At 25.8% G+C, this 12450-nt stretch overlaps 1 protein-coding gene across 1 annotated transcript in view; it reads left to right on the top strand.

Moving 5' to 3' along the window:
* The window catches only part of LOC136081370 (uncharacterized), a 99540-nt gene that overhangs the window by 73793 nt on the left and 13297 nt on the right, over positions 1-12450 (top strand). The window contains exon 18 of the mRNA XM_065798680.1: positions 3941-3993. Within this exon, the coding sequence (XP_065654752.1) occupies positions 3941-3993 (53 nt within the window). The remainder of the gene's footprint in view (positions 1-3940; positions 3994-12450) is intronic.

Below are 12450 nucleotides of genomic sequence, written 5' to 3'. Positions count from 1 at the left end.
TTATCCTGCTTAAAGAAAAAACGGGTTTTATTTTTAAAATCACTTTTAGTCATCCAAAATACTAAAAGAAGATTTAACCAAATTTTTCAATAATATATATTAGAATAGAGAAAAAAAATTATAGACCATTTATTTGTGTGTGTCAATTCACGTTTTAGTTGTTAGCTCCACATACACATCAAAAAAAAATAAGGTCCTAAGGCTAATACGGGGCTACGCACACAATATAAACTCTCAACTCCTCCAGCACAGCATATTGCGCTTAGTTGAAACTATATTTTTTAACCCACTTATATAAAACTTATTTAATGCCGTAGGATAGAGCAGGGCTAGTTGAGCAATTTTTACTAAATTTAACAGATCTTATAATAGTGCATCTGATTTACATAATTTTTTCATTATTTGAAAGATAACTTAACCTGCTAAAAATTTGTTAAAAAAAAAGTACGGTTTTAGGCTTTTTTGAGAAGATATTGCCTTAAGTTTTCTGAGCTGCTTAACCTTTCCCAGCGGGGTAAGTTGAGCCATAGTGTGAGGTAAGTTAAACAATTAACAAATATATGAATATGCATGCTATGAAACTTGGGTGAATCATCAATAAAACTTTTACTAACGTGTGTATAATTTATAAACTTTTTATTCTATATACTTTAACTTCGTAAGCAAGAGAATTAAAAAAATTAAACAGTAAGAAAGTGTTATATAATATAAAAATATTACTTTTTTTAACTATCTTGAACTTATAAGCCCGGTTTAAAAATTGCTAATTTTAAAAATATATATAAATAATGTACCGCTAAATTATTTTTCATCAAAGTTGTTTTATTGTGTTCAATAGTTAAGTTTAATTAAGTTTTTCAAAGCTGCTCGTCTTACCCCTTCTAGACAAGGTGACACGTTAGCTAGGTTGTAAAGAGAACAGTAAGACTTGAAAAGGATGGGTATAATTTAGTTGTAAGTCCAATAAATTGGTTAAATAAAGGTTAAGCAGCACAACACTTAAGTAAAGACAGATAAAAGAATTTATCAGCATACAAGAGAAAAATAGCAAAAACATTTTTTTTACTTTTTCGGTTCAAAATAGAAAAAGTAACCGTGTACCTTACTCAAGTGTTTTCCAGCATTGTTTTGTTGTGCATTGTGTTAGCATTCTAATTCACTGACTTTCATCCATTAGATATTTTGTCATGTGATACATTGCTTATAAGATATTTTAATTGCCTAACATGCTCCTATGCTAAGTAGCCCGCTCTAACTTAATGCTTTAAGTTTGAAAGTAAAACTTTGTGATCGGCAGTATCAAATGCTTTTGAGATAACAATAAACATCAATATAAATAAATAAATAACAATAAATATTGTTTACCTTTATCAATGGTGAACAAGTAATACTAGAAATTATCAATTAGGAGATATTTAATGGGTATTTCATTATTTAATTGTATAAATATAAAACTAAATATTTTATTATTTAAATAAATAAATATAACATTAATTATTTAAATAAAAATTAAAATATTATAAATTAGGAGATATTTAATGAGATACGGGTATTTTATTGGCAAGTTCAATATTGGTATGTGTGTTTAACCTTATGTAATCAGAAAAATTATAATAAATTACAATTTTAAATATTTTTGAAAATACAAGAAGTAATGATATAGGACGATAGTAAGCAGTATAATAAACTAGACCATTCTTCTTCTTCTGGAGCCCCGAGTGTATTATTAATTTAGGGGCTCCACACATATAAATTTATACAAACAAATTAATGTTAATACTGACAAGCTTTATAAATTTCAGGAGTCGGTTGAAATAAAAAGTTTGCAAAATAAAAATCTAAAAAAAATAAATATAGAAAAATAAGGTTTAACAAAAGTTTTAAATATCACAATACACGCGTATTTTAGTAACTTTAAAATATATTTATTGATTGCATCTTCCAGAGCCCATTTTTCTATGAAATTTGTAAAATCTGTTATATCTGCTTCTGCATTCTCTGCTGATAAAACCCTTTTCTGATTTTGAATCCAGTAGCGTAGCTAGAAATTTTGTGCCCATAGGTAACAACCCGTGGTTGGCCCCTACCCACCCACATGACCTGACTCGGCAAAATGTAATTTGTAAAGGTAAATTTGTTTTCGTAATTTTGTATTCGTAGTTTTACATTTGTTTTTGTTTGAAAATCAATAAAATATTTGAACAAATTAACAAACCAAAATTAAAAACGCTGAAAAGTTTGTGAACTAGTCGTTCATGAAAATACAATATTAAAACTTTAAGAAACTTTAGATAAAGTATATTAAAACTTTAGAAAACTTTAGAAAAAGTTTAGAATATTAATAATTAGAACTTTTCTTTCTCGCTTTTGTGTTTGCAAAATCATTGACAAGATCTGTATAATCTAGTTTTGCTGTCTTTTTATTTCTTTTGTAATCCTTTATAATTTTCAATTTGCTAAATGACCGTTTAACAGTGGCTACTGTCACTGGAAGTGTAAAGAACAACATTTAAAGTAGTAAAGATTTCAGAAAATTCATTTTCTAAGCAGTTTTAATTTGTGAGAAACAATTCTGTAAAAGTTTTTTTGAAATTTTTTTCATTTTATTCATTTTTTATTAGAGAAATTGCGTGTTGAAACTGAATTTGAAACTCAGATAATATCACTTCTGGGTATTTGTTTATAAGGTTGGCGCATAACTTCAAAAGCTTCTGGTAAACCAAAAATGTTTTTGGGTTCAAGAAATCCAAAACAGTTTGAAATTGTTTTGCATCCCTATAAAACGCTTTTTAATCTGAGCATTTGTTTTGTCCAAAACAAAATAAAATACATCAACCTTGAATAATTGTTCCTTGCTGTCAATGCGATAACCTCATCAAAATGTTTTTTTTTACACGGTTGTTTTTTGCCTGAAAAAATCGAAGTAACTTAGGGAAAAGGGCCTCTGGTAAAAGACCCCCTGTGTGGGCCCCAAGACATTGCCTTCTCTTGCTATATGGTAGCTACGCCACTGTTTGAATAAAACGTTACCAATCGGGTCACGCATAAATTTGGACGCTCATTATAAAAGATAAAAAACAGAGGCAAAAATATGATTTATAATAAAACAAAACTTATGTTTTGTTGGTGAATATAAAATCATCGTACGATTAGTGGTTTTTTTTATCTAGTTAATTATCTACCCAACAAAGTTTACTTTCTTATTCTGATTTTTAATTCTCATTCAAATTTTTAAAATTTTAATTATTGCTTTTGAAACTTTGATTCAGTAAGTATGGCATAGTATTGAAATTATGCGTTTCGTTGATTTCTCCACTGTTCGCTATAACTTTTATAATTTATTATAAAAAAGTAAAAATGATAAGTAAATGATGGGTAAAAAGAGTTGCTAATAAAATCTTAGGTTTAAGTTTTTTAACTGAAAAATTGAAAACTTATGTAATTGTTCTACAATTCTTTTGCGTCCGAGGTGTTTTTGTGTGTGAAATGTTACCTGTGTGTTAAGTGTGACCTTTGTGTTAAGTGTAACCTGTTTAAAGGGATTTCCTTCATTTTGAACTAACTTATATAGAAAAACTGTTCCACAAAAAGTATTTTTGAAGCATAAAATGTTTTCGTAACTGGTCATTAAAAATATTAAAAACTATCCAAACGTTTACTAAATAAACTGTTGAATAAATAAAAAAATTTACTATTAAAATATAATTCATAAATAAATTGTTAAATTCCCTTTAGTAAAACAAAAAGTTTCCCGTTGTAAAGCTAATGGTTTTGTACATTTTTGCGTTTTGTATTTCTTAAATTTTATACATTCGTTTTTATAGTTGAAAAGTTTCTATAAAAACTTACTTTAAATTAATCATAAAAAGTTCATATTAAATGCTTTTAAAACAATTGACATTCATTTTATTTATTACTAGCTTTTCTTATGAAAAAAAAGGATGAAGTTTTCAGTTGTTTTTTTATTTGTTTACTTGCTTCCATTTTTGAAAGGTAAGCAATTTTTTTTGTAAACTCATTTAAAGGTAAAATTTTTAAATGTTGCTTGATTTGTACAACAAATAACTTCTTTACAAATTACCAAAATGTCAGTTTTACTAGTAAACAAAATATGTGCTGTTAAATTTTTTAGAATGCCTAAACTTTAAAAAATCTTTTCTCAAATTAGTATTGCATGTGTTGTTTTTTATGTGCAGTAAAATGTAAAAAAATCGAAACATCAAATTCATCCAAGTCAAATGATTTTTTTATACGTTTTTTTTATGTTTTCTGAAATTATTTTTCTGTTTTCCACTGTTTTTTTTTTGAATTTTATGAATAATTTGTTTATGTGTAGAAAAAAAATCTATTAAATTTTTTGTTTTTTTTTCCTTCAAGACGATAAACTCCATTATTATAAAATTTTTTTTAATTTTTTTTATCACTAAAAAGTTATTTTAAATTTATATCTAAATTTAATTCATAAATAAGTAATCGTTTATTTAACTTTAAATACCAAATGCTAATAACAAAAATCTGTTGATTACCTCAAAAATATAGCGTGATGATTATTTTATTGAATATGAAATCAGTTACCTTTATAAGTCACAAAACTAAATATCTTGAGTTAGTTCCCCATTCACATTAGTAACACTGAAATCTTTTATCTATTTTATTAGACCAAGTGAAAGTTTTTTTTGTTTTAATAATTGGCAAGGAAAATATCAATTTCTCTTGATGCGCATCAATGAGTTGTTCAGTTTATCGTCGTTTTCTCAAAATCAATATTTAGCAACAAAATTAAATTTGAGCTTATTGGTAGTGTTATAATAAGTTCAGTATTATTATGATATCATAATACTGAACTTATTGGTAGCGTTAATACCCACTGAGATTGAGTGAAAATAATTTTTTCTTGAATTCATTTTTTTCTTTGATTTCTATAACCATCATCTATAACCATCTGATGGTTACAGAAAAACTTTAAAAATGAAAGCAAGTTTAGCGAGTATGATTACGAGGTATACCTTACAGCAATATTTTACCGCCTTTGACAGTTTCTGTCCGCATTCAGAATTTTCCAGATGTGAAATATTTTATTTTAAATATTAATTTGTATTATCTTCTTTTGGAGGATACTATGATTCAATATTATAGATGATGGTTATAGAAAAACTTTAAAAATGAAAGCAAGATTAGCGAGTATGATTACGAGGTATACCTTACAGCAATATCTTACCGCATTTGACAGTTTCTGTCCGCATTCAGAATTTTCCAGATGTGAAATATTTTATTTTAAATATTAATTTGTATTATCTTCTTTTGGAGGATACTATGATTCATTATTTAGACTGCTTTTCATTAGACTTTTAATGATTATTTTTAGAATGAGTTTTAAAATTGAATAGCAGCATGTAATACAAAATGTTTACTTTCAAGTGTGTGTATGAGTGTATATTTGTTAAGAAACTCTCAGAAGTCTATACGATATTATCACAGAGCAGCGCAGAAGAGCATTTAACTAGGAAGTTCACGCTTTCTTCCTTACCAAGGAAGAAGGCGTAAACTTTATAAAATCAAGATCATATATTGGTTTATCCAATCTTTTCAATCAAATGGTGTAGTAAATACTCAATTGCATGTAGCAAACAAAGTAATGTTTTAGAGGTCATTGAAGTTTTAACTCAATCAATCTAATAACGCCACCCTTGTTTCCAGTGTTTACATTATTCCATTACAGTCAAGCATTTGCAATAATCTGATATGGTATTGTGTTTTTTAGAACATAAATGAAAGAAAATTTTAATCCTTCAGCTGTACCTCTAAAATATTAACGGTATCCCACGCAGCCTACATTTGGTTCCTTAGTCAAGGGCATATACTACTACATGATTGTGGTTCTCTAATTATTGGCAAATTGAGTGTTTGGTCTTTTTAGCTATCGAAGTGCAACAACTTTAATTGGACTTCAAAACCGATCAGGTTGTATCTAACTTTCATGGCTTTTGGAAAATAGTAAGTTTTGATCTTTTTTTGCTTTGATCATAGCTGCATCAAATCTTTCTGAAAGTCCTTGACGGTCACAAAGCAATCAAAGAGCAGAGAGAGACATTTGCATCTGCTTTTAAAATGATGATGATGCTAAAGTGTTTTCATCAATAGCAGGCCGTTTTAAAGAATGAAGTGCTGCAGAAACGACAGAATCTAGTAGCACTGCATTAATAAGATTTAAAAACGCTGTAAGCATTGGATACTCTAAAATTTTCCTGAACCTTCTTAGTCAATTTATTATTTCCTTGACTCTATTATACTTTGAGAAAAATATGTTCTCTAGCTGGTTCCATGTTAACTTTGGCACAACAGCATTTCTATAGATCTTTGCTTTGGTCAGCAGATATATGAAACAGTTGGCTAGTTAGTCTTTATTGAGTTGAAAGTTAATTTTTTTTTGGGTCAGCAATTGGAGTTTTGTGCAACTTTTTTGAAACCTTAAAAAAGTTTGAAACACTTTTTGTTAAGCGTTTTAGCCAAATTTTTAGGGCCAGCATTATTGTTGAAGCAGCCTCTTTCATTTTTTTTTTGTTAGTTTGTCTAGGAAGTTTCTGTTAATTTGTAGTAGATATCAAATGTATATAAATGTTGTATTATAGGCTTAACTCAAACAAAATAAATCTATAAATAATTGATAACTGGAAGTTATGTAGGTCAGTTTGACTATTTTGGTGATAAGATTGATGGATAATACAAACACACCTAATATAATATCATTTGAAAGCTTCTATTTTTAGTATTTTAAATATTTTTATGTATTTCACCATAAAGAAAAATTTACAAAATTAGTTAAAATGTATAAACATTACACACTCGTGTTCCATAATTTAGAACCTTTGATTGCAAAAAGACAAAGTCAGTCTAATCGCCAAGCCCCTTTAAAATATGAAAACAAATAAAAAATTACGTTATGTCCTAAATTACACTTTTTTATTAAATGGAAAGGTAATATATGCACAAACTACAATATAGAAACAAGTATAAAAAGATTTTTATGTAATAATAACAATTAATATAAAAAAATTATTTTTAACCTTAATTTATTTTTTAATTTATAATTTTAAATAAATAAAAATGAGAAAAACACATGATCAACAAAAGAAGGAAAGAGGTGACCTAGTATAATGTACAATATATATATATATATATATATATATATATATATATATATATATATATATATATATATATATATATATGTATATATATATATATATATATATATATATATATTATATATATATATATATATATATATATATTTATATATATATATATATATATATATATTAATACATATATATATATATATATATATATATATATATATATATATATATATATATATATATATATTGTAATGTTTACTTTAAATAACTTTTTTATTAGAAACTCAATTATACATAACAAACAGTTATGGTTTAAAACATGAATATAGTATTTAAGAAACAAATAAATATATGAATAGATAAGAAATCAATTTTATATTATCAAGAATGTAGTAAAAAACAACAACAAATGATTACTCCTATTTAAAACTTTTAAAAGAATTCTAAATTGTTGTCAATTATGAACAAATTTTCTTATGTTTTGTTTTTAAATTGATGAACGAAATAAATAGTTTTTAAATCATTGTTTTTAATTCGTTAGCGTGTTCCATAAATCAGGAACTCGATTGCAATCAAAAACTTAGTAGCAGAATAGTTTGTTTTCGGTTAAACTTAATTGTTTATAACTTAATCGTGTTGTGTAATGATGATTTATTGTTTTGAAAGTGATTTAAATAAGATGGGTGTTTTTAAGATACAAATGATTTATTGTTTTGAAAGTGATTTAAATAAGATGGGTGTTTTTAAGATACAAATGATTTATTGTTTTGAAAGTGATTTAAATAAGATGGGTATTTTTAAGATACAAATGATTTATTGTTTTGAAAGTGAGTTAAATAAGATGGTAACTTTGAGCATTAATATAAGGAAAATTAAGGTTAAGCTGAAATATGTTAAGTATTTTGGTTTTATTAAAAATAATTTTAGTGTTTGACAAGCGATCCACATTTACAATGATTCTCACAGCGTGTTTTCGTTTAATTAGCAGCGTATTATTTTTAAATACATTAGAGTTGCACACAGCAGAATAGCATATTTTGGATGGCAAGAGTTGCCATTCAAAATACACTAATGTTGCAGTGTGCAGCACTAATGTACTTAACTGCTTGAAAGTTTCAAACACTAATGTACTAAACTGCATTAAGTTTCAGTGCTAATGTACTTAACTGTTTGAAAGTTTCAAACTGTTGTTTAACCAAACCTGTTTACAAGTTTCAAACAGGTTTGGTTAAACAACTGTTAGTCTTTGTATAGGAGGTCTATATTTTTTGATTTTTTTTTGGATTATACATATGTGGTTTCTTTAACATATTTTCAAAAAGAGTTTTTGCTCTCAATAGTATGTAATATTAGTCAAAAATTGATGCAGGGGTAAGTTTGGTCCAATTTTGTTCATCTCGGACAAAGTTTTTCGTTTTTTTAAAGTTAATATTAAAATCAGGTAGAAAAATTTAATATAAAAAATATAATTTTTATTTCAACTTAGTACACAGTCTTCAGTAAAAGTAAACGTTAATAGGGTACGTTGAGTTTGCGGGACGTATATGCAACGGTCGTGTATAATACATGTGTAAAAAAAGAATAATATAGTATAATATACAACTTTTTTAATAATTAAAAATCTTAATTGCTATTTTGTTTTGTATTTGAAAGAGCGGGGAATTTGAAAAAACTAAAATAATTTTTTTTACTTAGTGGTGGAACCCACGTAATGGTTAGGACGTTAGCACTGTAAATCGTTTAAAAAAAAGCCAAGACTTTTATACTACTCATACGGGTCGAAACAGCTTGTCAATTATAAGATGAACCCGCTAAATACAAATGTATTCTAAATTGACAATTAAGGTGGTACTTACACACACAAATATAAATCTCATAAAAAATTGCAATTTTTTCATTAAAAAAATTTCATGAAAATTGACAATTGTTTCAATATTTAAAAAAATTAATGATTACACAACTCTTGTTAAAGATATAAGTCAGTATAAAACAAAATAAAATTATAAAAACGACAAATTTCGCAAACGCAATTATAACCATCCAATTCTTAATATATTTATTGAACACTTCAAGACTTTTTGCGGACATGGTCTCGTTATTTAGAGTGTTCCAGAGCGAGGTGGCTCTATATAATGTACAACATGTATTGTCATATATGGAGCCTTTAGGAGATAGAATCAGTTTTTTGCTACAACGAAGTTTATACGTGGTATGTTTTTTATTGAAAAGATTTTTCATGAATATTGGATTTAGACAATTAATGGATTTAAAAGTTTTTATCTTAAGAAATCTCAAATTTCTTAGATGGACTCTTGGACTGTTTTTAAAATTTAATAATTCATAGAGTTAAAATAAGAAATATCAGCTGATTCTTTCTTTATGTTTGTTTTATAAATTTTTTAAATTTTATAAATGAGCTTATAAAAAATGCCTTGCAGTGGACAGACTTTGTCTGTAACACAGCACTACTCTTTTTTATTATTATAAAAAAAACAAACAAAAAAAACAAATCGAAATAACTAACAGAAATGTATAACAAAGGTTTATACTTTTTTTGTTGTTGTTCCTTATTATTGTAACTATATCAACAACAACAAAAATAATAAAAATAAAATAACACGTGTAATACAAACAAGCTTAGAATAGCACGGTTCTAAATATAAAGGCTAAATAACAAAATCAAAAAAATATATATAATTTTTTGGATTTTGTTATTTAGCTTTGGTGTTTTATTGTTTTCTTTTTTTACTACAGTGTTTTTGTTGAACCTTGCTATACTTAACTTGTTTGTTTTTACTTACTATACCTAACTTGCTTGAATTTGTTTATGCTTATAAGTATGCTTATAAACATAAACAAGTTCACTTGCAGCTTTACCTAACTTTTTTGAAAGAAAACGTTATGTAAAATATTTTTTAGCTTTTTGAATGTTTGCATGCAGTTGATATTTCAAAAAATAATGTAATGATTTAACAGCAATCACTAGTATATTTTTAAAGTGTAAAAAAACTTATTTTGTAGAGACTTTTTGTTATTCAAAAGTAGTTTCAAGGGGCGTGGATAAATTCATTGAGAAATATAATATAAATAACTTCTTTTATTTATTAATACTTTTTGGGTGCGGAAAAAGGTACCAAATAAAACTAATAAAAATATAGGCTTTTTTAAAATTAATGAAAACGAAGATGCTACATAAAAACATTATTGCATAAAAACTATCATTGTTTTTTTTTTTGACATAAAAATTATGAAAAGAAATCGGGAACAAATTGGTTTTATATTTGAAGAATACAGAAAGAAAAGATTTCTGCCCCTGCCCAAACCCTTAATCGATGAAACGGCAATACTCCTTCAGCAGGATATAAGTTAGTTGAAGCATTTACTAAAACCCCTGCAATCACCTGTTTCAGTAATACGTTGTGTGTGTATATATGTATATTTATATATTTATATATATATATATATTTATCCATATATATATATATATATATATATATATATATATATATATATATATATATATATATATATATATATATATATATATATATACACATTTGAAGTTTTGTTGAGCTTTATTCAATTATATGTAACGATATTACACTCGTTAATAAAAGAAAAGGTTTTAAAAAATTTAAAAATTTTAAAAATATCAAAAAACTGGGAAAATTTGTTGCGCATGTGTCATGATTGAGATACTTATGTTATTAATGCGCTCATGCATAAAGTTCTAATAAGTTGGAAATAGTTTAAAAAAAATTTATGATAGTCCTGCTACTCCAGTAGGTGCTGGAAAAAAAGGAAAAGACCCTAGCTAAAAGAAAAAATCAAATTTTATTTTTGCAATTTCTTTTTTTGCTATACTTATTTTTTTGCTTTAAATATATTTAAAAATAATATATATAAACAAATATATATAAACAAATATATGTTATATGCAAATTAAAAAATCTACATATATCACGTTTTCTTCAGGATCGTATGTAATATAAGTACACTTTTCTAATAATTAAAAGTCTTTATTGTTCAAGCTGTTTTGTTGTGAATTTTTGTATATATTATTGTTTTAAAAAAATTGACAAGATTGAAAAAACGCGAAATATATTGTTTCATCCAAGTGGAAAATTTGATACTTTGCTTTTAGATTTGCCCCTCTCTCTTAATAATTTCTGATGATTTGCTAAAATTACGTAATCTTCTTCTTAGCAAAGTCATTTAGATATTAGAAAAAAGCGGAAAATTTTTGTTTAAAATGTTTCCGTATAACTAGACCATTAAATAAAATAGACTCGGCTTTATCGTAAATCGTTAAAGCCTAATCTTTTGCGTTTGTGACGTCACTTTGTGTCAAAAAACCTTTAAGGTATATTTTGTTTAAATTATTTAGGAAAGTTCCTTTTATTAAAAATATATAGAATATACTTTTATGGGATATATTCTATAAAAGACTAAATATAGTCATTACTATGTTAATTCTTTAAAAACTATTTATTTATTACTATTGTAATAAATACAAACTCTTATCCGACACATTTCATCTGTAACAGTTTAATATCTTTTTTTGGAATTGTATGCATAACTAAAATTAATCAAAAAATGTAAAACTCCACTAGACGCCCAGTCGGTGCAGTTAAGGCTATTTTAAAATAATACCGCTTCTGTATAATTTTTTGCTGACTCCAACATTTAAAATGATAAAATAATCGGCCGTAAAATGATCAGGTCTGTAAATCATAAAAAGACTGAAATAAATAAAATGATAATTTTTTGCTGCAAGATAAAATGAAAATGTAACAAAAAAGCAGACCAAATGTTTTTATTTAAAAAAAAAAAAATCTTTTTAAAATAAAGATGGCTTATTCAAATTTGAATAAAATTGTAAATAAAAATGCTTTTTAGGTAAAATGAGCGTCATAGTTTAATAATATGATCTGTTTTGATCATTTATAGGCAATATATCTTAATTTTAGGCGCTTTCTTGTTCCGGGATTCTAACAATTTCTTTTGAAAGTTGATAGAAATCCTAAGTTTTGACTATTATATTATATTATTATGTGCTAGAAACGATTAGAGCCAGAATCTATGGTAGATTAAGGCACCTTTTCAAAAAATTTTACTAAAATTAAACTAACGCTGTTAAGCGGAATTGATCTAAAGGCTCAAAAATAGTGTTCTTTAGATTCACATAAGGTGTAATAAAAAAGTTTTGAAAATTATATAAAAAAAGAAAAAAGTTTTTTTAAACATAATAAAAACTTGATGCAATAAAAATTATAGAATCTAAAGCTCTTGTTTGGGCATAGTACGCTGT

Source organism: Hydra vulgaris, chromosome 06, assembly GCF_038396675.1.
Source record: "Hydra vulgaris chromosome 06, alternate assembly HydraT2T_AEP".
NCBI lineage: Eukaryota > Metazoa > Cnidaria > Hydrozoa > Anthoathecata > Hydridae > Hydra > Hydra vulgaris.
The sequence above is the reverse complement of the archived record's forward strand: the minus strand, read 5'-3'. Positions and strand labels throughout refer to the sequence as shown.